This window comes from Hemiscyllium ocellatum, chromosome 7 (assembly GCF_020745735.1).
Source record: "Hemiscyllium ocellatum isolate sHemOce1 chromosome 7, sHemOce1.pat.X.cur, whole genome shotgun sequence".
In the NCBI taxonomy this organism is placed as follows: Eukaryota; Metazoa; Chordata; class Chondrichthyes; order Orectolobiformes; family Hemiscylliidae; genus Hemiscyllium; species Hemiscyllium ocellatum.
The window spans coordinates 83,260,019-83,287,829 of NC_083407.1; the positions used below are offsets into that span (position 1 = coordinate 83,260,019).

The following is a 27,811-nucleotide window of genomic DNA, read 5'->3' on the forward strand; positions in this document are numbered from 1 at the left end:
ATGTATTGCTTCCCTTACTTCCCTTGCAAAATTCAGATGTCATTTTGGAGAGAATATTTTTATTTGAAAATATAAGTTACCAATTAATGGTTATTTCACAGGATAAAGATTAAGATATGTTTTAAACTTCTGCCTAGTTGTATGTGATAGCTTTATTTTTTAAACAGAAGTTGCTGTGCTGACAATTTCATAAACGTGTTTAGGCCAGTGAAAAACTGGCAAGGAGTCCAATAATGTATTAAACTAATTATATTTTTGTGATGTTACTGCATACTAGTTGATGACGGCATCTCACAGAAAGCAAATCTAGAAATTTCTCTCACTTGCTAAAACCGTCACCCTAAATCCTACTTAATTGCTAACTATTTCTATGCAAGTCGGTTTCTACTTGTCATTTATTCTCTAACACTGAATGGTGATGACACCTATGGCAGAACTTTATCAGGATAACAGGGGACCCTTCAGAAGCTGGAAAGCTTGGGGCAAGCCCACCTTAGCCATTTCAGGAAGTCCTTACTGACCATTGAACAGGTAATTAGCTACCATTATGGCTCAGGTTTCTCTATAGCGTTTTTGACTGACTGTTTTTTGGAATAATTCATTTTTTGGAATAGTTATTTATTTTAAAAAGTGAATTAATGATTTTATAATGAGATTGGAACATACACCCTCCACCCACAATGCTCAATTGCTGAAGTGTGTGACATCTCCAAGATGCATGATAGAAATCCACCAAGGCTCCTTTGACAGCACCTTCCAAATCTATGACTACTGCCACCTAGAAGTACTACATGGGAAGACCATGGCCTTCATATTCCACCCCAAGGCAAACACCATCCTGATTTGGAAATCTATCAGTGTTCCTTCAGTGTCATTGGGTCAATTCCTTCCCCAAAGGCATTATGGGTCTACCTACACCAAATGGACTGCAATGTACAAAAAGGCAGCTCACCACACCAGCTTCTCAAGAGCAACTAGGGATGGGCAATAAGTGCTGACCCAGCCAGCTCACCTACCATGAATGAACGTAAAAGAAGCCACCTACATTTAGAGCAAGGAACATAGAACTTTACAGCACAGTACAGGCCCTTTTGCCCTCAATGTTGCGTCATCATTAATCTGATGACCATCTAACCAACCTCGTTCCATTATTATCCATATGTATGTCCAATGCCTATTTAAATGCCCTTAACGTCAGCGAATCTACTACTATTGCAGGCAGACCGTTCCATGCTCCTACTACCCTCTGTGTTAAGAAACTACCCCTAATATCCCTCCTAAATCTATCACCCCTCAATTTAAAGCTATGTCCCTTCGTGATAGCATTCATCATCTGAGGAAAAAGGCTCTCACTGTCCACCCTATCTAATCCTTTGATTATCTTATACATCTCAATTAAGTCACCTCTCAACCTTCTTCTCTCCAATGAAAACAGCATCAATTACCACAGCCTTTCCTCTTAAGACCTTCCATCCATACCTGGCAACATCTTTGTAAATCTCCTCTGAACCCTTTCCAAAGCTTCCACATCCTTCCTATAATACGGCGACCAGAACTGCACGCGATACTCTAAGTGCAGCCTTACCAGTGTCTTGTACAGCTGAAACAAGACCTTGTGGCTCCGGAACCCAATCTTCCTACCAATAGATGCCAACACACCATATGCCTTCTTAATAACCCTATCAATCTAGGTGGAAACTTTTGGGGATTTATGCACCTGGACACTGAGATCTCTCTGTTCATCTACAGTGCCAAGAATTTTACCATTAGCCCAGTACTCTGCATTCCTGTTACTTCTGCCAAAGTGAACTACCTCACACTTTTCCACATTAAACTCCATTTGCCACTTCTCAGCCCAGCTCTGCATCTTATCTATGTCTCTCTGTAACCCATAACATCTTTCAACACTATCTGCAACTTTGTCTAACTTAGTGTCATTTGCAAATTTACTAACGCATCCTTCTACACTCACCTCCAGGTCAGTTATAAAAATGACAAACAGCAGTGGCCCCAAACCAGATCTTTGCAGCACACCACTGGTAACTGAGCTCCAGGCTGAACATTTATCATCAACCACCAAGCCTCTGTCTTCTTTCAGCTAGCCAATTTCTGATCCAAATTGCTAAATCCCCTTTAATCCCGAAACTCCTTATTTTCTGCAATAGTCTACCATGTGAAACCCCATCAAAAGCCTTACTGAAGTCCATATAAACCACATCAACAGACTTACCTTCATCCGCCTGTTTTGTCACCTTCTCAAAGAACTCAGTAAGGTTTGTGGGTCACGACTTACCCTTCACAAAACCATGTTGACTATTCCTAATCAAATTATTCCTTTCCAGATGATTATAAATTGCATCTCTTATAATCTTTTCCAACACCTTACCCACAACCGAAGTAAAGCTCACAGGCATATAATTACCAGGGTTGTCCCGACTCCCCTTCTTAAACAGGGGAACAACATTTACTATCCTCCAGTCTTCTAGCACTACTCCTGTTGACAATGATGACTTACAAATCTAAGCCAAAGGCTCTGCAATCTCCTCCTTGGCTTCCCAGAGTATCAAAGATAAATCCCATCTGGCCCCAGGGTCTTAGCTATTTTCAAATCTTCCAAAATTGGTAAAATCTCCTCTTTGTCAACATCAATCCCATCCAATCTTATAGCCTGTGTCTCCATATTCTCAATAACATTGCCCTTTTCCAATGTAAATAAAGATGAATAGTATTAATTAAGCACTTCCCCTATGTCCTCAGATTCCACACAACTTTCCAATACTGAATTTGAGTGGCCTTAATCTTACAGCACGATGGCACAGTGGTTTGGGTGGTACGGTGGCACAGTAGTTAGCACTGCTGCCTCACAGTGCCAGAGACCCAGGTTCAATTCCCGCCTCAGGCGATTGACTGTGTGGAGTTTGCACGTTCTCCCCGTGTCTGCGTGGGTTTCCTCCCACAGTCCAAAGATGTGCGGGTGAGGTGAATTGGCCATGCTAAATTGCCCGTAGTGTTAGGTAAGGGGTAAATGTAGGGGTGTGGGTCGGTGTGGACTTGTAGGGCCGAAGGGCCTGTTTCCACACTGTAAGTAATCTACTCTAGTCATTCTTTTGTTTTCCTTGATCCTATCCTCCAACAACTTCTCATGCCCCCTCCTGGCTCTTCTTAACCCTCTCTTTAGATCTTTTCCAGCTAACTTATAACATTTGAGCCCCCTAACCGAGCCTTCTTGCCTCATCCTCACATAAGCCTTCCTCTTTCTCTTGACAAGAGCTTCAACTTCTTTAGTGAAGCATAAGCTTAAGATTTATTCCACAGCTGCCAAAATGCCCTAGCAGTAGCAAGGTGTTAGGTATGCCTCATTAAACTAAGGACACTCTCTCCGAACCCACTCCTCGAAACCCACTAACTTCAGCCTATACATGCACATATCTCCATAAAGATATATGGAGGTGTAGCCTTTCTAAAAATACATGGAAGATCAAAAACCAAAATGGTAATGCTCATTTACGTTAAGGAAAAGACGTAAGGGTGAGGACCCAGAAATTATTGGAGGGATTTGTCAAATGGATAATGGAACTTTAGTTATTTCCGTCAGAGTAGAAATTAAAGAATAGGCAGGATGAATGCCTGGCTTGAGAGATGATGCAGGTGGGAGTGGTTCAGATTTTTGGGATATTGGGTCCGGTTCTGGGGGGGGTGGGACTATTACAAATTGACTGTCTATAACTGGGCCAGACTAGAACCAATGTCCTCGGAGGTGCTTTTGCTAATGTAGTTGGGAATGTTTAAACTAATGTGGCAGGAGGATGAGAACCAAATGAGGAGCTTAGTAGCCAGTGAAGAGGTAGTAACTAAAGCCTGTAAAGAACTAGATAATACAGTCAGCGTGACTAAGGGGAAGAGTAGGCAGGGAGCAGATGGTGAACATAAAGGGTTAGATGGTCTGAGGTGCATTTGTTTTAAATGTAATTATCCAGGTAATTATAGACTGGTGAGCCTGACCTCAGTGATAGGGAAGCTGCTGGAGAAGATCCTGAGAGATAGGATCTATTTACATTTAGAAGAAAATGGGCTTGTCAGTGATAGGCAACATGGTATTGTGCAGGGGAGGTTATGTCTTACCAACTTAATAGAATTCTTTGAAGAATTGACAAAGTTGATTGATGAGGGAAGGGTTGTAGATGTCATACACATGGACTTCAGGAAGGCATTTGATAAGGTTCCCCATGACAGGCTGATGGAGAAAGTGAAATCACATGGGGTCCAGGGTGTAATAGTTAGATGGATAGAAAACTGGCTCGATAGCAGAATATAGAGAGCAATAGTGGAAAGGGAGTTTCTCAAAATGGAGAACTGTGATCAGTGGTGTTCCCAGGGATCTGTACTGGGACCACTGTTGTTTGTGATATATATAAATGATCTGGAGGAAGGTATAGCTGGCCTGATTAGCAAGTTTGCAGATGACACTAAGATTGGTTGAGTAGCAGATAGTGAAGGGGACTGTCATAGAGTCATAGAGATGTACAGCATAGAAACAGACCCTTCGGTCCAACCTGTCCATGCCGACCAGATATCCCAACCCATCTAGTCCCACCTGCCAGCACTCAGCCCATATCCCTCCAAACCCTTCCTATTCATATACCTATCCATATGCCTCTTCAATGTTGCAATTGTACCAGCTTCCACCACATCCTCTGACAGCTCATTCCATACACGTACCACCCTCTGCGTGAAAAAGCTGCCTCTTAGCTCTCTTTTATATCTTTCCCCTCTTACCCTAAACCTATGCCCTCTAGTTCTGGACTCCCCGACCCCAGGGAGAAGACTTTGTCTATTTATCCTATCCATGCCCCTCATAATTTTGTAAAGCTTTATAAGGTCTCCCCTCAGCCTCGGACGCTCCAGGGAAAACAGCCCCAGCCTATTCAGCCTCTCCGTATAGCTCAGATCCTCCAACCCTGGCAACATCCTTGTAAATCTTTCCTGAACCCCCTTTCAAGTTTCACAACATCTCTCCGATAGGAAGGAGACCAGAATTGCACACAATATTCCAACAGTGGCCTAACCAATGTCCTGTACAGTCACAACATGACCTCCCAACTCCTGTACTCAGTACTCTGACCAATAAAGGAAAGCTTACCAAACGCCTTCTTCACTATCCTATCAAGAAGCTATGAACCGGCACTCCAAGGACTCTTTGTTCAGCAACACTCCCTAGGACCTTACCATTAAGCGTATAAGTCCTGCTAAGATTTGCTTTCCCAAAATGCAGCACCTCGCATTTATCTGAATTAAACTCCATCTGCCACATCTCAGCCCATTGGCCCATCTGGTCCAGATGCTATTGTAATCTGAGGTGACCCTCTTCACTGTCCACTACACCTCCAATTTTGGTGTAATCTGCAAACTTGCGAATTGTACCTCTTATGCTCGCATCCAAATCATTTAAGTAAATGACAAAAAGTAGAGGACTCAGCACCAATCTTTGTGGCACTTCACTGGTCACAGGCCTCCAGTCTGAAAAACAACCTTCCACCACCACCCTCTGTCTTCTGCCTTTTAGCCAGTTCTGTATCCAAATGGTTAGTTCTCCCTGTATTCCATGAGATCTAACCTTGCTAATCAGTCTCCCATGGGGAACCTTGTCTTATGCCTTACTGAAATCCATATCGATCACATCTACTGCTCTGCCCTCATCAATCTCAGAGAATGCAGCAGAATATAAATAGGTTGGAGAGTTGGGCAGAGAAATGGCAGATGGAGTTCAATCTGGGGCAAATGTGGAAGATCCAATTCAAGAGTGATATATACAGTAAATGGAAACATTCTGGAGAAAATTAATCTGGGTGTTCAGGTCCATTGTTCCCTGAAGGTGGCGAGACAGGCCGATAGAGTGGTCAAGAAGGCATACGGAATGTTTTCCTTCATTGGATGGGATATTGAGTACAAGAGTTGACAGGTTATGTTAAAATTGCTTAGGACTTTGGTTAGACCACTTTTGGAATACTGTGTACAGTTCTGGTTGCCACATTACCAAAAGGATGTAGATGCTTTCGTGAGGATGCAGAGGATGTTCACCAGGGTGTTGCCGTATATGGAGAGTGCTAGCTACGAAGAGAGGTGGGGTAGATTAGGATTATTTTCATTAGAAAGACAGAGGTTGAGGGAGGATCTGATTGAGGTCTACGAAATCATGAGAGGTATAGACAGAGTGGATAGCAAGAAGCTTTTTCCAAGAGTGGGGGACTCAATTACGAGAGGTAATGAATTCAAGGTGAGAGGGAAACGTTTAAGGGAGATATGTGTGGAAAGTTCTTTATGCAGTGAATGGTGAGTGCCTAGAACGCGTTGCCAGTGGAAGTGGTAGAAGCAGGCATGATAGTGTCATTTAAGATGTAGACAGGTACATGAATTGGGCAGGGAGCAGAGGGATACAGATCCTTAAAAAATAGCTGACAGGTTTAGATAGAGGATTTGGATCAGCACAGGCTTGGAGAAGTGACGGACCTTTTCCTGTGCTGTAATACCCTTTGTTCTTTGTTCTAAATAGATCCACTCTTACCACCAGTTGAGGATGCACATCTGTTCAGAGGTTTTACTGTACCATTCAAAGATGTTTTATCCACTTCACTACTTCATCCCTCTCTTCCCATCTCAATGGTGAAGGGAAATTTACATTTAGTGCCATGTATCAATACTTACATTGTGTTGCAAAAAACAGAAAATGTTCACATTTACAATATAGAGTAAGGGAATTATATCTTTACTCTAAGTATGGCTACTGTCAAATGATAATAGCAAATTACTGCAGATGCTTGAATCTGAAACCAAAAGAGAAAATGCTGGAAAACCTCAGCAGGTCTGGCAACATTTGTAAGGAGAGAAAAGAGCTGATATTTCGAGTCTAATTGGCCTTTTGTCATAAAAGTTAGATTTTACTTGGAGTAAAGCAAATTTTAATGGTATGAGACAAGAACTTACAAAAACTGATTTAAGTAGACTGTTCGCAGGTAAAAGGACATCTGATAAGTGGGAGGCTTTCAAAAGTGTGATAATGTGAGTTCGTGTTAGAGTGAAAGGTAATGTTGGTAGGATTAAGGGACAATGGATGAATAAAGATATTGAGGCTCTAATCTAGAATTAAAAAATCATCTATTAGGTATAGATACCTTAGTTCAAATGAACAGTATAAAGAGTGCAGGAACATTCTTAAGAGGGAGATCAGGAGGGCAAAGAATAGATATGAAATAGCTTCGGCAGATAAAGTTAAGGATAATCCAAAGAGACTCTACAAATACATTAAGAGCATGAGAGCAACTAGAGAGAGAGTTAGGCCCGTTAAAAATCAAAGAGGTCATGTTTACATTGAACCTCAGGAGATGGGGGCAATATTAAATGAATATATCGCATTTACTATGGAGAAAGAAATGGAGGATAGAGAACTCAGACAAATAAGTACTGATGTTTTGAAAACCGTTTACATCACAGAAAAGGAAGTGCTGGACTTAGAAAATATACATCTCTGGGACCTGATCTAGTATATCTCAGGATGTTTTGGGAAGTTAGGGAGGAAATTGCAGGGCCCTTTGTAGAAATATTTGTGTCATCTATTTCTTAGGGTGAGGTGCCAGATGACTAGAGAGTGGCTAATGTTATGCCTTGTTTAAGAAGGGGTTGTAAGGACAAGCCTTGTAACTATAGACTGTGATGGGTGAGTTGTTGGAGGTGAAAGCTAGGATTGACATGCACTTGAAGAGGCATGGACTGATTAGGGATAGTCAGCATGGTTTTATGCAAGGGAAATCATCTTCACTATTTTGACAGATTTTTGAGCAAGCAATCAAGATGATTGATGAGGGCAAAGTGATGGGTGTTGTTTACTTGGACTTTAGTAAAGCCTTTGAATAAGGTTCCACATGGTAGATTAATTAGTAAAGTTAGATCGCATGAGATTCAGTGTGAGCTTGCCATCTGGATACAAAATTGGCTTTATGGCATTGAGACAAAGAGTGGTGATTGAGGGTTGTTTTTTTGTCTGGCAGCCTTTACCAGTAGTGTTCCATAGGGTTCAGTCCTGGGTCCACTTTTGCTTGTCATTTATATAAATGATTTAGATGAGAATTTAGGCTTGGTTGGTAAGTTTGCAGATGACACCAAGATTGGTAGTAAGTGGACATTGAAGAATGTTATGTAAGATTACAAAGAGATTAGATTAGATTAGATTACTTACAATGTGGAAACAGGCCCTTCAGCCCAACAAGTCCACACTGACCCTCCAAAAAGCAACCCACCCAGACCCATTCCCCTACATTTACCCCTTCACCTAACACGATGGGCAATTTAGCATGGCCAATTCACCTAACCTGCACATTTTTGGACTGTGGGAGGAAACTGGAGCACCGGAGGAAACCCACGCAGACACGATCTTAATCAATTGGGTCAATGGACTGAGAAGTGTCAGATGGAGTTAGTTTGGATAAATACAAGGTAATGTATTGTGGTAATATAAACAAGGCCAGTACTTATACAATTAAAAGTAGGGCTGCTTGTACAAATAAAAACAAATATTGCTATAGAGTCTTAAAGGCATAGAAATATACAACATGGAATCAGACCCTTTGATCCAACTTATTCATGCTGACCAGGTAGCCTAAATAAATCTAGTCCCATTTGTCAGCATTTAGCCCATATCCCTCCAAACCCTTCCAGATGCATATACCCATCCAGATGCCATTTAAATATTGTAATTGTACTATTCTCCCCCACTTCCTCTTGCAGCTCATTCCATACATGCACTGTTGTGTGCATGAAAAAGTTGCCCTTTAGATCCCTTTTAAATCCTCCACCTCTTATCCTAAACCTATGCCGTCTAGTTTTGACCTCCCTCACTCTGGGGAAACAACCTTGGTTATTTACCCAATCTATGCCCCTCATGATTGTATAAACTTTCATAAGGTCACCCCTCAGCATATGACACTCCAAAACCCCAAACTATTCAGCCTCTCCCTATAGCTCAAGTGCTCCAACCCAAGCAACATTCTTGTAAATCTTTTCTGAACCCTTTCAAGTTTCACAATATCCTTCTTATAGGAGGGAGTCCAGAATTGCACACAGCATTCCAACAGTAACAGCCTAATGAACAGAGAGACCAAGGGGTTCATGTACATATTTCTTTGAAGCTTGCATCACATGCAGACAGGGCAGTTAGGAAGGTATTTAGCATGCTTGCCTTCATTGCTTGGACATTTGTATATAGGAGTTGGGACATAATGTTGAGGTTGTACAGGATGTTGGTGAGGCCTTTTCTGGAAAGTGCTGTGTCCAGTTCTGGTTACCCTGTGTGGAATAATGTGTTAAGCTAGAGAAAGTTCAGAAAAGGCTTACAAGGATGTTGCTGGGAATGAAGGATTTGGGATACAAAGATAGGCTAGATAGGCTGGGATTTTTTTCACTGCAGCATAGAAGGTTGAAGAGTGACCTTATAGAGATTTACAAAAGCAAGAGGAGTTTAGATCAGGTGACTGGCAGGTGCCTTTTCCCTGGGGTTGGAGATTGCAAGACCAGAGGGCATACTGTTATGGCGAGAGGAGAAAAATTTAAAAAATACATGAGGGGAAACATTTTTACACACGCAGTGGTCAGTGAGCGGAATGAACTTCCAGAGGAAGTGGTGGTTGTGGGTACAGTTACAATGTTTAAAAGATGTTTGGATAAGTACATGAATAAGAAATGTTTGGAAAGATGTGGGCCAAATGCAGGCAGGTGGGGCTAATTTAAATGAGGATTATGGATAGCATGGATTGTTTGGACTGAAGGATTCGTTGCTGTGTTGCTTGACCTTATGACAAGGAACTGGAGTCTACAAATGCAGAGCTCCATTAAAAATGCCCTCTATCACAATTCTTTGCATACAGTTATGTTTAATAAAGATTGTTAATGTTCACTCATTTGAACATGGACCTCACATTACTACATGGCGGTAACAATGACCAGACCCACAGAATTGAAGGCAGGAAAGAAAAGCTCAAAGTGAAGCTCAGCGATGGTAAACCACTAGGTCAATTAAGCGATCCATATCTAGAAGTGGGAGAAACACCTGAAGTGAAGCTCAGCTATGGTATGTGCTCATGAGTGATGGGCTTAGACCATCAGATACAAGAGTAGAATTAGGGCTATTTGGCCCATCGAGTCTGCTCTGCCATTTGATTGTGGTCGATATGTCATTCAAACCCATTGTCCTGCCTTCTCTCTGTAACCTTTGATCCCCTTGCTAACCAAGAACCTATCTCTGTCTTAAATACACTCAGTGACTTGGCCTCCACAGCCTTTCTGGCAATGAATTCCACAAATGAGCCATCCTCTGGCTAACGAAATTCCTCCTTACCTTGGTTCTAAAGGATTGTCTGTTCACTCTGAGGCTGTGCCCTTCGTCCTAGTATCTCCTATAGTGGAAACATCTTCTCTATGTCCATTCTACCTAGGCCTCTCAGTTCTGTAAGTTTCAATCAGATTCCCTCTCACCATTCTAAACTCGACCAAGTACAAACCAAGAGTCCTCAACCACTTATCATATAACAAGACTCTTATATCTCAGCTGGGATCATTCTTGTAAATGTCGTCTGGACTCCTTCCAACATCAGTATATCCTTCCTTAGGTATGGAGCCAAAACTATTCACAATGGTCCAAATGCAAGCTGATCAGAATCTTATATAGCCTCAGCAGGACATCTTTGTTCTTATATTCTAGCCCTCTCAAAATGAATGCAAACATTGTATTTGCCTTGCTATCTGCCCATTGTACCTGCATGTTAACTTTAAGAGAATTCTGAACTAAGACATCTCAGACGCTTTGTGCTTCAGATTTCCAAAGCCTTTCTTTATTCAGAAAACAGTCTATGCTTCTATTCTTCCCACCAAAGTGCATAATCTCACGTTTTCCCATAGTGTATTCTATCAGTGAATCCTTCACTCCCTCTCCAAGTCCTTCTGCAGTCTCTCCACCTTCTCAACACTACCTGTCCTTCCACCTATCTTTGTGTCAGCTACAAACTTAGCAACAATGCCCTCGTTTCCATTGTCCAGATCACTAATGGAAAATGTGAATAATTGTGATCCCAACAGTGACCCTGTGGAACCACAGTCATCAGCTGACATCCTGAAAAAGACCTCTTTATCCTTACTCTATGCCTTTTGCCAGTTAGTCAAATCTTTATCCATGCAAGTATCTTGCCCCTAACACCATGGGCTCTTTTCTTATTTAGCAGCCTCCTGTGTGGCACCTCATCAAAGGCCTTCTGGAAATTCAAATAGATCTCATCCACCAGCTCTCTTTTGTCTAACTTGATTGTTATCTCCTCAAAACATTCTAATAGATTTATCAGGAATGATCTCCCTTGATGAAGCCATGCTGACTCAACACTATTACTACCCATTTGCAAGTACTTCACAACCCTACCCTTAATAATGGACTCTAAGTCTTATCAACAACTTCCTGCCTCTTGCCTTCTTCCCTTCTTAAGCAGGGATGTTACATTAGACACTTTCCAGTCCTCCAATGATTCTTGTAAGATTACCACAGACGATCCACGATCTCCTCAGTTATCTTTTTTAGAACTCTGGGTGTAGTCCATCAGGTCTGGATCATTTCTCCACCTTCAGACTTTTCAGCTTCCCCAACACCTTCTCCCTCATGATGGCCACTATACTCATCTCTGCCCCAGCTCTTCTTGGAGTTCTGGTATGGTGCTGGTGTCTTCCACTCTAAAGACAGATACAAAATGCCAATTCTGTTCTTTCACCATTTCTTTTTCTCCATTACTACTTCTCTGGCCCAATTTTCCATCAGTGCCATGTGCATACCTAAAAAATCTCTTGCAATCTTCTTTTATATTTCTAGCTAGCTTATCTCATGTTTCATCTTATTCTCCTTACTGTTTTTTAAGTTATCCCCTGCTGATTTTTAAAGGTTTCCCAAACCTCTGACTTCCCACTAATCGTCACTACACTGTATCCTTTCTCTTTTGCCTGGATACTGTCTCTGACTTCCTGGTCAGCCATGGTTGCGTCGTCCTCCCTTTAGCAGCTGTGCCAGATAATATCTTAAAATTTTAGAATCCCTTCAGGCCAACAAGTAAACACCAACCCTCCGAAGAGTATTCCACCCAAACCCATTCTCCATTACTCTACATTTACCCCTGACTAATGGACTAATCTACACATCCCTGAACACTATGGGCAATTTAGCATGGCCAATTCACCTAACTTAAGACCATAAGACATAGGAGTGGAAGTAAGGCCATTCAGCCCATCGAGTCCACTCCACCATTCAATCATGGCTGATGTGCATTTCAACTCCACTTACCAGCATTTTCCCCGTAACCCTTAATTCCTTGTGACATCAAGAATTTATCAATATCTGCCTTGAAGACATTTAGCATCCCAGCCTCCACTGCACTCTGCGGCAAGGAATTCCACAGGCCCACCACTCTCTGGCTGAAGAAATGTCTCCGCATTTCTGTTCTGAATTGACCCCCTCTAATTCTTCGGCTGTGTCCACGGGCCCTAGTCTTCTCGCCTAACGGAAACAATTTCCTAGCATCCACCCTTTCCAAGCCATGTATTATCTTGTAAGTTTCTATTAAATCTCCCCTTAATCTTCTAAACTCCAATGAAAACAATCCCAGGATCCTCAGCCGTTCCTCGTATGTTAGACCAACCATTCCAGGGATCATCCGTGTGAATCTCCGCTGGACACGCTCCATCTTCGGATTGTGGGAGGAAACCGAAGGGTCCCGGAAGAAAGTTACACAGACACAGGGAGAAAAAAACTGTAAAATAGGGTCTTGTAATTCAAGCCTTCAACTTGTATATTAATTTTATAAAGAAACCCTATTGTAGACTAGGAAAAGTTTAAGCTATGCAAGCAAGGGACAAGGAAACTACTGACTCCTTCATAAACAATATACAGTATACTGCTTCACAGATAATACGGAAATCTTAAAGAAGAGTTAAATTGGGACTACTGTGTAGTGGCAGTACAAGATGAAGGTCTGTCAAAGTATTTACAGAATAAAGATGACCTCATATTACAAACAGCAGTGTAGTATACCAGACAGGCTGAACTTCACAATGAAAACAGGCTTTTCATCCATGAAGACACGCAATGTTCCTGGAGTCAGACTGCTAACTCCGATTTAGTCCAGTTTATTAATCAAATGCCTATCAACAGGCTGGTGAGACAGCAACTGTAGTGAGAAAATGGCACTGTTCTAACCATTGGTTTGCATTGTGCAAGGAAAATTCTACATTGGTGATAGTTTTGCAAGGCAGAATGTCATGCAACCCATAACGTAGGCCTTTTCAAATAGTTTCCAAAGCAGCAATAGAATATATCAATACACTATTTGAAAATATAAAGTTAGACCACTTTAATCTCCAGCAGTACAAGAAATAGATGCCACTAAGGATCAAGGTCACACAAAAGGAGTTAAATACTCATGGTTAAATAATGATCTTAAAGAGGGGTCCAGTAAAAGAATTTGGGGGAGCAAATACAGAGTAAGTTGAATTATGCTTTTACTCTATGTATGGCTGTGAGCATGCATGAAAGCACCTGCACCATTGCCACAACACTAGCCCTTTAATTTCTAAAAGCTGTTCCTTGAATCAAGGATACTCTGTCTTTGATTTTTTTCAGAAGGGTAATCAACCGATCAGACTGGTTTGGTGCAGAGATGAAAAAGATTTTGAGAGGCCTTTTGTTTATATGTAAACAGATGAGACTTCAGGCCAAGGTGATCATGTTTTAGAAGTGATCTGTAGAAGAAAGGGGAGCTCTCTCACTGAGTAGTTTAGTTCAGTCCAGAACTGGTTGGGAGTTCAACAGAGAGCTGCGTGGAAACAAACTGTCTCTCTCTCTGACCATCTAACTACAACCTGTAAGCATCTGTTCCATTCACTTATATTGGTTTCTAAGGGGGTTTGCTTATTGGGACTGTTGTATGTATTCGGAACAGCATAATTAAGTCTAGTTTGGATAGACTGAGTTCTGTAGGGGTTCTTTATTCTGTTCTTTGTGTTTCATTGTGCAATTTTGTGAATAAACTTTTGTCTGTTTTTAACCTGGTAGTCAACCTCACTAACTTAATCCGGGTAATTTTCACAGTACACTTACCGAAACAAATTGCAAAGTTATGGTCTGGGCTGCCTGCTTAAGAATGTTTTGAGTGGTCTGGCCTAGTCCACAACACCATAAATGATGTCAGATCACATGGAACCCAACCTCAAGTCTGTATAAACTCCAAAAACAAGTCCTTTCTTATCAACAATATCCATTAATGTTCAATCACACAAGTGTCAATCTCACATTATGGCATACATGTTAGGCAAACTCAGCCATTCACTGTATTGCCTAATAGGATGGCTGCAACTCTTTGCTACTTCTCTTCAGTTCTCCCTCCATTATCTCAGATGAAGTAGAGGCTCACCTCAGTTATAGCTGAGATAGACCAAGTAGTCATCCTCATTATTGACGTGCAGAGGCTACCGCCCAGATGCCATTCTAGGGACACAGTCTCCATTACTCAGCATGACTGCACAGGAATTAGTAAGATGGACCAAAGGAGCCGATGATGTTCCTGGGGTCCTGTGGCAGGTGGCATCATTATCCTCTTCAGTGACTGCCTCAGCCCTTAGCTAGCACTCGGGATGGCAGGAGGGATCACCTGATCAAACTAGATCAAAACTGGCATCCATTCAAACTATTTCTGCATCACCAGTATCATTGACTATGCTGCACAGTGTGATATACAAAAGTCCCAAATAGTTCCCTTGAGGTTGGCCATGCTTTCTCAATGCAGAAGTGCACAGTACCTGAATGGATTTCTCCGTTCTCACCCCATGACCATGAACTGCTTCTGTAATTCCAGCATGTGAGAGTATAGCTGTACTCCTTGTCTAAGTAGAGCTTTCTTCCTTGCAATTCCCGAGGCCTGCATCTGTGCCCAGTCATACTGTGATTGTTGTCCTTTATCTTTTAAGAGGGTCTGCCCATAATTGACCCTCTGGAACTCAGTCAGGAACTAGATATGGTATGGAACTTAGTGGAGGGCAAGAAAGTCTCAGACTGAGAAAATAGATTAAACTGTAAGATGGAGAAACAGTGACAGATATTTCATAACTGCCAACAAAAAATATATTCCTTTGAGAAACAAAGACTATGAGAAAGATGTACTGGCCAAGGATGATCAGGATGTTATCCAAATGTAGAAAGGATGTAAAGACCTGTCAAGATAATTAGGAGCAAATAAGATTGCAAATAAGATGTTAGAAACCAAAGCAAGAGCAAAAAATGAGAAAGTGGAGTATGAGGAAAAAGCTAGCAAGAAAAATAAAAACAAAATATTTACGTCAAAAACATTGGAAGGGAAAAGGTTGAGATTCTAAAGGGAGATTACAGAGAGTTAGGCAGAAATTTAAAAAGGAGGTCCTCAAGGGTATTAATATCTGGATCACTCCCAGTGCTACGACTAGTGAGGGCAGAAATAGGAGGATAGAGCAGATGAATGCATAGCTGAGGAGCTGGTGTATGGGAGAAGGTTTCACATTTTTGGATCAATGGATTCTCTTTTGGGCTGTAAGTGACCTGTTCAAGAAGGACAGATTATACCTAAATTGGGAGGGGACTAGTATACTGGCAGGGAAATTTGCTAGAACAGCTTGGGAGGATTTAAACTAATAAGGTGGGGAATTGGGACCCAGCGAGATAGTGAGGAAAGAAATCAATCTGAGAACGGGTACAGCTGAGAACAGAAGTGAGCCAACAGTCAGGACAGGCAGGGACAAGATAGGACTAATAAACTAAACTCCATTTACTTCAATGCAAGGGTCCTAACAGGGAAGGCAGATGAACTCAGGGCATGGTTAGGAACAAGGGACTGGGATATCATAGCAATTACAGAAACATGGCTCAGTGATGGGCAGGACTGGCAGCTTACTGTTCCAAGATACAAATGCTACAGGAAGGATAGAAAGGGAGGCAAGAGAGGAGGGGGAGTGGCATTTTTGATAAGGGATAGTATTACAGCTGCACTGAGGGAGGATATTCCCGGAAATCCATCCAGGGAAGTTATTTGGGTGGAACTGAGAAATAAGAAAGGGATGATCACCTTATTAGGATTGTATTATATCCCCAATAGTCAGAGGAAAATTGAGAAACAAACTTGTAAGGAGATTTCAGCTATCTGTAAGAATAATAGGGTAGTTATGGTCGGGGATTTTAACTTTCCAAACATTGACTGGGACTGCCATAGGATTAAAGGTTTAGATGTAGAAGAATTTCTTAACTGTGTACAAGATAATTTTCTGATTCAGTATGTGGATGTACCTACTAGAGAAGGTGCAAAACTTGACCTACTCTTGGGAAATAAGGCAGGGCAGGTGACTGAGGTGTCAGTGGGGGAGCACTTTGGGGCCAGCGACCATAATTCTATTCGTTTTAAAATAGTGACAGAAAAGGATAGACCAGATCCACAAGTTGAAATTCTAAATTGGAGAAAGGCCAATTTTGACGGAATTAGACAAGAACTTTCAAAAGCTGGTTAGAGGCAGATGTTCGCAGGTAAAGGGACGGCTGGAAAATGGGAAGCCTTCAGAAATGGGATAACAAGAATCCAGAGAAAGTATATTCCGGTTAGAGTGAAAGGGAAGGCTGGTAGGTATAGGGAATGCTGGATGACTAAAGAAATTGAGGGTTTGGTTAAGAAAAAGAAGGAACCATATGTCAGGTATAGACAGGATAGATCGAGTGAATACTCAGAAGAGTATAAAGAAAGTAGGAGTATACTTAAGAGGGAAATCAGGAGGGCAAAACGGGGACATGAGATAGCTTTGGAAAATAGAATTAAGGAGAATCCAAAAGGTTTTTACAAATATATTAAGGACAAAAGGGTAACTAGGGAGAGAATAGGGCCCCTCAAAGGCAGCGTTTGTGTGGAGCCACGTAAAATGGGGGAGATACTAAATGAATATTTTGATTAGATTACTTACAGTGTGGAAACAGGCCATTCGGCCCAAAAGTCCACACTAACCTGCCGAAGCGTAACCCACCCATACCCGTACATTTGCCTCTTACCTAACACTATGGGCAATTTAGCATGGCCAATTCACCTGACCTGCACATCTTTGAACTCTGGGAGGAAACCGGAGCACCCGGAGGTAACCCACGCAGACACGGGGAGAACGTGCAAACTCCACACAGTCAGTCGCCTGAGGCGGGAATTGAACCTGGGTCTAGAACATAGAACATAGAAGGATACAGCGCAGTACAGGCCCTTCGGCCCTCGATGTTGCGCCGACCGAATCCTACCTAACCTATACTAGCCCAATAACTTCCAAATGCCTATCCAATGCCCGCTTAAATGACCATAAAGAAGGAGAGTTCACCACTGATACGGGCAGGGCATTCCATGAACTCATAACCCGCTGTGTGAAGAATCTACCCCTAACATCTGTCCTATACCTACCACCCCTTAATTTAAAGCTATGTCCCCTAGTAACACCTGACTCCATTAGCGGTAAAAGGTTCTTAGTATCTACCCTATCTAAACCCCTAATCATCTTATACACTTCTATCAGATCTCCCCTAAACCTTCTCTTCTCCAATGAGAACAGCCCCAAATGCCTCAGCCTTTCCTCATAAGATTTTCCTACCATTCCAGGCAACATCCTGGTAAACCTCCTCTGCACTCGTTCTAAAGCTTCCACATCCTTCCTATAGTATGGCGACCAAAACTGCACACAATACTCCAGATGAGGCCTCACCAGAGTCTTATACAACTGCAACATGACCTCAAGGACTCCGGAACTCAATTCCTCTACCAATAAAGCCCAGTACACCATATGCCTTCCTCACAGCACTATTTACCTGGGTGGCAACTTTCAGAGATCTGTGTACATGGACACCAAGATCCCTCTGCTCATCCACACTACCAAGTAGCCTACCATTAGCCCAGTAATCCATCATCTTGTTATTCCTACCAAAGTGAACGACTTCGCACTTAGCTACATTGAATTCCATTTGCCACATTTCCGGCCAGCTCTGCAACTTATCTATATCCCGCTGTAACCTACCACTTCCTTCCTCACTATCCACAACTCCACCGACTTTTGTGTCATCCGCAAACTTGCTTACCCAGCTTTCAAGTCCTTCCTCTAGATCATTTATAAAGATAACAAAAAGCAATGGTCCCAAAACAGATCCTTGTGGTACACCGCTAGTAACTGCGCTCCAAGATGAACATAATCCATCAACTACTACCCTCTGTCTCCTTCCAGCCAGCCAATTCCTAATCCAAACCTCTAATGTATCCTCAATGCCATACCTCCGAAGTTTTAGCATTAGCCTACCATGGGGAACCTTATCGAACGCCTTACTAAAATCCATATACACAACATCTACTGCTTTACCCTCATCCACTTCCTTAGTCACCTTCTCAAAGAACTCAATAAGGTTTGTGAGGCACGACCTGCCCTTCACAAAACCATGCTGGCTATCCCTGATCACGTTATTCCTACCCAGATGTTCATAAATCTTATCCCTTACCATTCTCTCTAAGACTTTGCCCACCACTGAAGTCAGACTCACTGGCCTATAGTTACTAGGGCTATCCCTACTCCCTTTCTTGAACAATGGGACCACATTCGCTATCCTCCAGTCCTCTGGTACTATTCCCGTTGACAATGACGACATAAAAATCCAGGCCAATGGCTCTGCTATCTCCTCCCTAGCTTCCCATAGGATCCTGGGGTAAATGCCATCAGGCCCAGGAGACTTATCTATATTCATCCTTTCCAATATTCCCAAAACCTCTTCCCTGCATATTTCCAGGGCATCCATTCTAATTATTCCAGGGCATCCATTCTAATTACTGGCGCTGTGAGGCAGCAATGCTAATTACTGTCCCACCGTGCCACCCACATCAGTGTTTACTGTGGAAAAGGATATGGAAGATATAAACTGCAGGGAAATAGATGTGACATCTTGCAAAATGTCCAGATTACAGAGGAGGAAGTGCTGGAAGTCTTGAAACGGTTAAAGGTGGATAAATCCCCAGGGCTTGATCAAGTGTACCCCAGAACTCTGTGGGAAGCTAGAGAAGTGATTGCTGGGCCTCTTGCTGAGATATTTGTATCATTGATAGTCACAGGTGAGGTGCCAGAAGACTGGAGGTTGGCAAACGTGGTGCCACTGTTTAAGAAGGGCAGTAAAGACAAGCAAGGGAACTATAGACTGGTGAGCCTGACCTCAGTGGTGGGCAACTTGTTGGAGAGAATCCTGAGGGATAGGATGTACATGTTTTTGGAAAGGCAAGGACTGATTAGGGATAGTCAACATGGCTTTGTGCATGGGAAATCATGTCTTACAAACTTGATTGAGTTTTTTGAATAAGTAACAAAGAAGATTGATGAGGGCAGAGAAGTAGACGTGATCTATATGGACTTCAGTAAGGCATTCGACAAGGTTCCCCATGGGAGACTGATTAGCAAGGATAGATCTCATGCAATACAGGGAGAACTAGTCATTTGGATACAGAACTGGCTCAAAGGTAGAAGACGGAGGGTGGTGGTGGAAGGTTGTTTTTCAGACTGGAGGCCTGTGACCAGTGGAGTGTCACAAGAATCGGTGCTGGGCCCTCTACTTTTGTCATTTACATAAATGATTTGGATGTGAACATAAGAGGTACAGTTAGTAAGTTTGCAGATCACACCAAAATTGGAGGTGTAGTGGACAGCGAAGATGATTACCTCAGATTACAACAGGATCTGGACCAGATGGTCAATGGGTTGAGAAGTGGCAGATGGAGTTTAATTCAGATAAATGTGAGGTGCTGCATTTTGGGAAGGCAAATCTTAGCAGGAATTATACACTTAATGGTAAGGTCCTAGGGAGTGTTGCTGCACAAAGAGACCTTGGAGTGCAGGTTCATAGCTTCTTGGAAGTGGAGTGGCAGGTAGATAGGATAATGAAGAAGGCATTTGGTATGTTTTCCTTTATTGGTCAGAGTATTGAGTACAGGAGTTGGGAGGTCATGTTGCGGCTGTATAGGACATTGGTTAGGCCACTGTTGGAATATTGCATGCAATTCTGGTCTCTTTTCACTCGGAAAGATGTTGTGAAACTTGAAAGGGTTCAGGAAGGATTTGCAAGGATTAGATTAGATTAGATTAGATTAGATTACTTACAGTGTGGAAACAGGCCCTTCGGCCCAACAAGTCCACACCGACCCGCCGAAGCGCAACCCACCCATACCCCTACATTACCCCTTACCTAACACTACGGGCAATTTAGCATGGCCAATTCACCTGACCCGCACATCTTTGGGCTGTGGGAGGAAACCGGAGAACCCGGAGGAAACCCACGCAGACACGGGGAGAACGTGCAAACTCCACACAGTCAGTCGCTTGAGTCAGGAATTGAACCCGGGTCTCAGGCGCTGTGAGGCAGGATGTTGCCAGGGTTGGAGGATCTGAGCTACAGAACAGGCTGGGGCTGTTTTCCCTGGAGTGTCGGAGGCTGAGGGGTGACCTTATAGAGGTTTACAAAATTATGAGGGGCATGGATAGGATAAATAGACAAAGTCTTTTCCCTGGGGTTGGGGAGTCCAGAACTGGAGGGCATAGGTTTGGAGTGAGAGGGGAAAGATATAAAGGACACCTAAGGGGCAACTTTTTCACACAGAGGGTGGTACGTGTATGGAATGAGTTGCCAGAGGATGTGGTGGAAGCTGGTACAATTGCAACATTTAAGAGGCATTTGGATGGGTATATGAATCGGAAGGATTTGGAAGGATATGGGCCTGGTGGTGGCTGATGGGACGAGATTGGGTTGGGATATTTGGTCGGCATGGATGAGTTGGACCAAAGGGTCTGTTTCCATGCTGTACATCCCCATGACTCTATATTTCTAGAAGTAAATAAAAAGAAAAATAAGAGCACACGTGAGCAATGGCCCATAGTGACTCAGACTGAGGCATTGAGAATAGGAAACCAGAAAATGGCAGAGACCTTGAAGTATTTTTGTATCTGTTTTCACAGTAGATAGAAGACACAAGACATTGGAACAGAGATAGGCCATTCAGCCCGATGAGTCTGCTTTGCCATTCAATGAGATCATGGCTGATCTAATAACCCTCAACTCTACTTTCCCACCAACTTGATGCTTTCATGTCCTATATTAATGCCAAAGACAATGTGTTAAATATGCAAGGTTAACGTCTGTCTGTATCCCAATCTTGAGTCAGGCTGGCAGAAAGTGAAGACTGCAGATGCTGGAGATCAGAGCTGAAAAATGTGTTGCTGGAAAAGCGCAGCAGGTCAGTCAGCATCCAAGGAACAGGAGAATCGACGTTTCGGGCATAAGCCCTTCTTCAGGAATGATCTCCAGCATCTGCAGTCCTCACTTTCTGCTAATTGATTTTAACCTACTGTGAATCCTCTTGCAAGGATGCCTTCTTTGAAGAAGTTCTCCTCCTCCCTCTATTCTCCTGCTCCTTTGAGTCAGGCTGGTTCTATTTCTAAAATGGAATTCCCAAGATATTACATGGATTGACAGATGTAGGATATGCATTTTTGAGTAAAATTGAATGTATATGCAAATATAATTCTGCAAATATAAATTCACCCCATAAACCTATGTGTGCTCGTGCAAGAGAGAGAGACAGAGTGAGTGTGTGCATGTGAGTGTGTGTGAGTGTATATGAGTGTGTGCTTGCATGTGTGCAAGACTCAAGATTGGGATACAGTCAGACTTTAACCTCACACCTTTAATGGATTGTCTGAGCTGAGATGGCACCTTTTGTTATAAAACCTGAAGTTATCTTGAGAATGTGACTTAAAAGAAGTTCTGGGATTTACTATTATAGAATTGAAACTAGCAAACCCATTCTAAAAGGTGAAAGACTTAATCTAGGTTTGTTCAAAATGTCATTTCAGCTGCATGACAGTGTAATCTTTTGTTATAAATTCTGTGTCTTATGATCCTGCTTCACAACCACCTGATGAAGAAGCAGAGCTTCAAAAGCTAGTGCTTCCAAATAAACCTGTTGGACTATAATGTAGTGTTGTGGGATTTTTGACAATGAGGTATTAATGCCTTTGCATTTCAAGGGGAGATGGTATAAGTCTTTCTTTTAGGAGATGATCAATGCACTGCATTTATCAGCTCAAGCCGACACTTTGTGTCTGTCACTGTGTCTCACACCTGCACACACACTATGGGTGCTGGGGGAAAAAAAAAGCACTACCGCAGTTAGGCGGAAGTGTAGGAAAAGGAAAAAAGAAAAAAAAGGAAAAGAAAAAAAGAAACAGGAGGAAAAAAAATATAAACAGTAGTGTTTTGATGTGAAGGGCACTAAAAAAAAATAAACAGGAGTCGATCCCCAGTGGAGGGCTGTCTAGGCGGGAGTCCTTCCCCTTTCCCACGGGGGTCTAGTGAGGCACGCAGCGGTCCCCTGCAACCGCAGATTGCGGTGGTTCACAGACTCCCAACCCAACTGCTTCTTTGTGGCGCTGTGGAGTCTGTGGACCACGTGTATATTGGGTGTACTTTGTGTCGCTCACTGTGTCTCACAGCTGCACACACACACCATGGGTGCTGGGGAAAAAAAATAAGCACTACCGCGGTAGTGTGGAGGTTAATTAAAAAAAAGATTTAAAAAAAATCAGCTCAAGCCGAAATGTTGTTCAGGTCTTGCTGCTTGTGGGCACAAACTGTTGCAATATCTCAGCAGTTGGGAATAGTCATCTCAGCATTGCTGTGGGTCTAAAATAACAAATTTCCAAAACATGTAAAGGAACGGTACTGGGCATGGCATATAAAATTGGGAGCAGCACAGTGGCTCAGTGGTTAGCACTGCTGCCTCACAGCAGCAGGGATTCAGATTCAATTCCAGCCTCGGGCGACTGTCTGTATGAAGTTCGTGCATTCTCCCAAAGTCTGCATGGGTTTCCTCCCACAAATTATCTTGTCAGATACTACAGGTTTTCTGTTGCTGAAAGGGATGAAAATTGTCCAAATATTTTGCTCAACTATTGAAAATTAAATAAAGTTTATCATACCTTTCCGAGAGGTCATCAGATTTTTCCGAATTTTCTATAGACATGACAAAAAGGTTGATAAACCAATTCAAGGAATACTGGTACATAGGTTCTATGTTACCAAGATCAGCAATTGAGAAAAATAAGATGGAAGAATGTATGGCGATAGGTCGATAGCCCATTCGAGTGGTGTCGATTTTCTTCTCTGTTTCCTCAGCTACAGCTTGCTTTTGAGTTATTTCATTGGCAAGAACCTTTGACGAAGATAAAACCTTTATGGCAGTTTCATCTTCTAAGATGTTTCCTTCTGAGGATGAAAGAATTTCTAGAATCTTATCTTCAATTTCTTTCAGCAGCCTAAAGAATGAAGCAGCTTTGAATTAGTAATGATGCATTTAATAGTTATTTTGATGTCTAGAATTTGAATATTGCTGAAAAAGGAAATTTTGTCAATGTTTTTCACCTTGCATATCAGGATAATTCACAATAATGCCAATAAAAGGTGAAAATCGATCTTAATACTTAATAAAGGCAGAGGGCTGATAGATTTGCAAGTCGACTGACTTATAAATATGTTGCTATGGAGAATATAGCAGTTAATGATGGTTGAAAGTTAACTGTCAGACTTTGTTTACATTTTAGCCACAGGCAAATTGATTCAGATTCATCAGGGCAAGCCCTGAGAAAATGCACTTCTGAATAACTGTCACTTAGTGTCAGAGAGTCATAGAGCTGTACAGCACGGAAACAGACCCTTTGATCCAACCCGTTCATGCTGACCAGGTATCCAAAATTAATCTCATTTGACAGCATTTGGCCCATATCCCACTAAATCTGTCCTATTCACATATCCATTCAGACGCCTTTTAAATGTTGTAATTGTACCAGCCTCCACCACTTTCCCGGCAGCTCATTCCATACATGCAGCACCCTTTTCGTGAAAAAGTTGCGTTTAGGTCCCTTTTAAATCTTTTCCCACTCAGCCTAAACCTATGCCCTCTAGTTCTGGATTTCCTCCACCCTAGGAAAAAGCCCTTACCTACTGGTCCAATCCATGCCCTTCATGACTTTATAAACCTCTGTAAGGTAACCCCTCAGCTCTGACACTCCAGGGAATACAGCCCCAGCCTGTTCAGCCTCTCCCTATAGCTCAAATCTTCCAAATGTGGCACAACCCTTCTAAATCTTTTCTGAACCATTTCAAGTTTCACAACATCCTTCCTCTAGGAGGGAGACCAGAATTGCACACAATACTCCAAAAGTGGTTTAATCAATATCCTGTACAGCCACAACATGAACTCCCAAATCTTATAGTCAATGCTCTGACCAATAAAGGAAATCATACCAAACACCTTCTTCACTATCCTATCTAACTTCGACTCGACTTTCAAGGAGCTGTGAACCTGCACTCCAAGTTTTCTTTGTTTAGCAACATTCCCCAGGACCATACCATTAAGTGTATAAGTCCTGCCCTGATTTGCCTTTCCAAAATGCAGCACCTCACACTTATCTAAATTAAACTCCATCTGTCACTCTTCAGCCCATTGACCCATCTGATCAAGATCCCATTGTACTCTGAGGTAACCTTCTTTGCTGTCCACTACACCTCTAATTTTGGTGTCAGCTGAAAATTTACTATGGGCGGCATGGTGGCACAGGGGTTAGCACTGCTACCTCACAGCGCCAGAGACCTGGGTTCAATTCCCGCCTCATGGGAATTTGCACATTCTCCCCGTGTGGAGTTTGCACATTCTCCCCGTGTCTGCGTGGATGTGCTCCAGTTTCCTCCCACAATCCAAAAATGTGCAGGTAGGTGAATTGGCCATGCTAAATTGTCCGTAGTGTTAGGTGAAGGGGTAAATATAGGGGAATAGGTCTTGCTGTTCGGAGGGTCAGTGTGGACTTGTGGGGCCGAAGGGCCTGTATCCACACTGTAAGTAATCTAATCTAATCTAACTATACCTCCTATGTTCACATCTGAATCATTTATATAAATGATGAAAAACAGTGGACCCATTACCCAGTCCTTGTGGCACACCACTGGTCAAAAGCCTTCAATCTGAAAAGCAGTCCTCTACCACCACCTTCTACCTTTGAGCCAGTTAGTATCCAAATGGTTAGTTCACCCTGTAATTCACGTGATCGATTCTTGCTAACCAGTTGACCGTGAGGAAACTTTTCAAACACCTTACTGAAGTCCAAATAGATCACCTCTGCCCTCATCGATTCTCTTTGTTACTTCTTCAAAAAAGCTCAATCAAGTTAGTGAGACATGATTTCCCATGCACAACGCCCTGTTGACTATCTCTAATCAGTCCTTGCCTTTGCAAATACATGTAAACCCCATCCCTTGGGATTCCCTCCAACAATTTGTCCACTAGTGATGTCACGCTCACCACTCCATAGTTCCCTGGCTTTTCCTTATCACCTTTCTTAAATAGTGGCACCACGTTAACCAACCTCCAGTCTTCCGGCACCTCACCTGTGTCTATTGATGATACAAATATCTCACCAAGAGGCCCAGCAATTACTTTCCTTAGAAAGCTATGGTACACCTGATCAGGTCCTGGGGATTTATCCACCTTTATGTGCTCTAAGACATCCAACACTTCTTGTAAAATGTCCATATTACATCTATTTCCCCACATTCTATATCTTCCACATTCTAAACACCAATGCAAAATACTTCTTTAGTATCTCCCCACCTCCTATGATCCCACACAGGATCTTTGAAGGACCTTATTCTCTCCCTAGTTATCTGACATATGCTTTCTTCTTTATCTTGACCAAAAGCTCAATTTCTCTAGTCATCCAGCATTCCCTACACCTGTCAGTCTTGTCTTTCCCTCTGACAGGAATGTACTGTCTCTGGACTCTATCTCATTTTTGAAGGCTTCCCATTTTCCAGCCATCTCTTTACCTGCAAACATCTGTACCCCCAAGTCATCTTTTAAAAGTTCTTGCCTAATACAGTCAAAATTGATCTTCCTCCAATTTAGAACTTCAATTTTTAGACCAGTCTATCCTTTTCCATAACTAATTTAAAACTAAGAGAATTATAGGGAGAAGGGAGAAGATTAAATATAAGGGTAAGCTAGACAATAAGATAAGAGTTTCATTAGATATATAAAGGGCAAAAGTGGACATTGGACTGCTGGAAAATGATGCTGGAGAGATTGTAGTGAGGAACAAGGAAATGGCTGAGGAACTGAATAATTACTTCATGTCAATTTTCATGGTGGAAGACACAAGTATATCCCCAAAAATTTCAAGAGAGTGAGAGGGCAAAGCTGAGTATGATGGCCATCAACAAGGAGAAGGTGCTGGAGAAACTGAATGGCCTGAAGACAGATGAATCACCTGGAGCAGATGGATTATACCCCAGAGTTCTTAGGATGATAGCTGAAGAGATAGTGGAGGCATTATTGGTGATCTTTCAGGAATCACGAGAGTCAGGGTAGGTTCAAGAAGATTGGAAAATTGCAAACGTGACATCTCTGTTTAAGGCAAAAATGGAAAATTACAGATGAATAGTCTATTCTCAGTAATGGGTAAGATCCTGGAATCCATTGTGAAGGATGAGATTTGTGATACTTTGAAGTATATTGTAAAATAGGGCAAGGTCAGCAGGGTTTCATCAAGGGAAGGTCATGCCTGACAAATCTGCTAGAATTGTTTGAGGAAGTAATGAGCACGTTAGACAAGGAGAGCCAACTGGGGGTGGGGGGAGGGAGGGGGGATGTTATCTATCTGGACTTCCAGAAGGCCTTTAATAAGGTGCCGCACAGGAGGCTGCTGAGTAAGATAAGGGCCCATGGCGTTACAGATAAGGTGCTAGCATGGATAGAAGCTTGGTTGTCATGCAGAAAGCAGAGAGTGGGGATAAAAGGGTCTTTGTCAGGATGGCAGCTAGTCTGTAGAGTTCCACAAGGCTCAGTGTTGGGGCCACAACTTTTCACTTCATACATTAACGATTGAGAGTATTCTGGCTAAATTTGCAGTTGAGACAAAGATAGGTACAGGGACAGGTAGTATTGAGGAGATGGTGAGGGTGCAGAAGAACTTGGACAGGTTAGGAGAAGACACAAAGAATTGGTAGATTGAGTACAATGTGGGAAAGTGTGAGATCATGCACTTTGGTAGAAAGAATAGAGACATGGACTATTCTCAAAATAGGGAGAAAATTCAGAAGTCTGAAGTGCAAAGAGACTCCGGAATTCTAGTCCAGGATTCTCTCAAGGTAAACTTGCAGTTTGAGTCAGTAGTTAGGAAGACAAATGCAATGATGGCACTTTTTTGAAAGGACTTGAATACAAAAACAAGAATGTACTTCTGAGGCTCTGCAAGGCTCAGGCCAGACCACATTTGGAATACTGCGTGCAGTTTTGGACCCCATGCCTCAGTAAGGATGTATTGGCTGTGGAGCTTGTTCAAAGGAGGTTCAGAGGTTCATGAGAATGATCCCAGGAATGAAAAGCTTAGCATATTCGGAACTTTTGAGGACTCTGGATCTATACTCAATGAAGTTTAGAAGGGGAGATCTAGTAGAAACTTACAGAATACTGAGTGGCCTGGACAGAATGGATGTTGGGAAGATGTTTCCATTGGTAAGAGAGACTAGGACCCAAGGACACAGCCTTAGAGTAAAAGTGAGACCTTTTAGAATGGAGATAAGGAGAAACTTCTTCAGTGAGAGAGTGGTGAATCTAAGGAATTC

The 27,811-nt window shown here is 42.4% G+C and overlaps 1 protein-coding gene across 1 annotated transcript in view; it reads right to left on the reverse strand.

Moving 5' to 3' along the window:
• The window catches only part of dnah7 (dynein, axonemal, heavy chain 7), a 343,519-nt gene that overhangs the window by 92,875 nt on the left and 222,833 nt on the right, over positions 1-27,811 (reverse strand). The window contains exon 46 of the mRNA XM_060828125.1: positions 23,116-23,451. Coding sequence (XP_060684108.1) covers positions 23,116-23,451 — 336 coding nt within the window. The remainder of the gene's footprint in view (positions 1-23,115; positions 23,452-27,811) is intronic.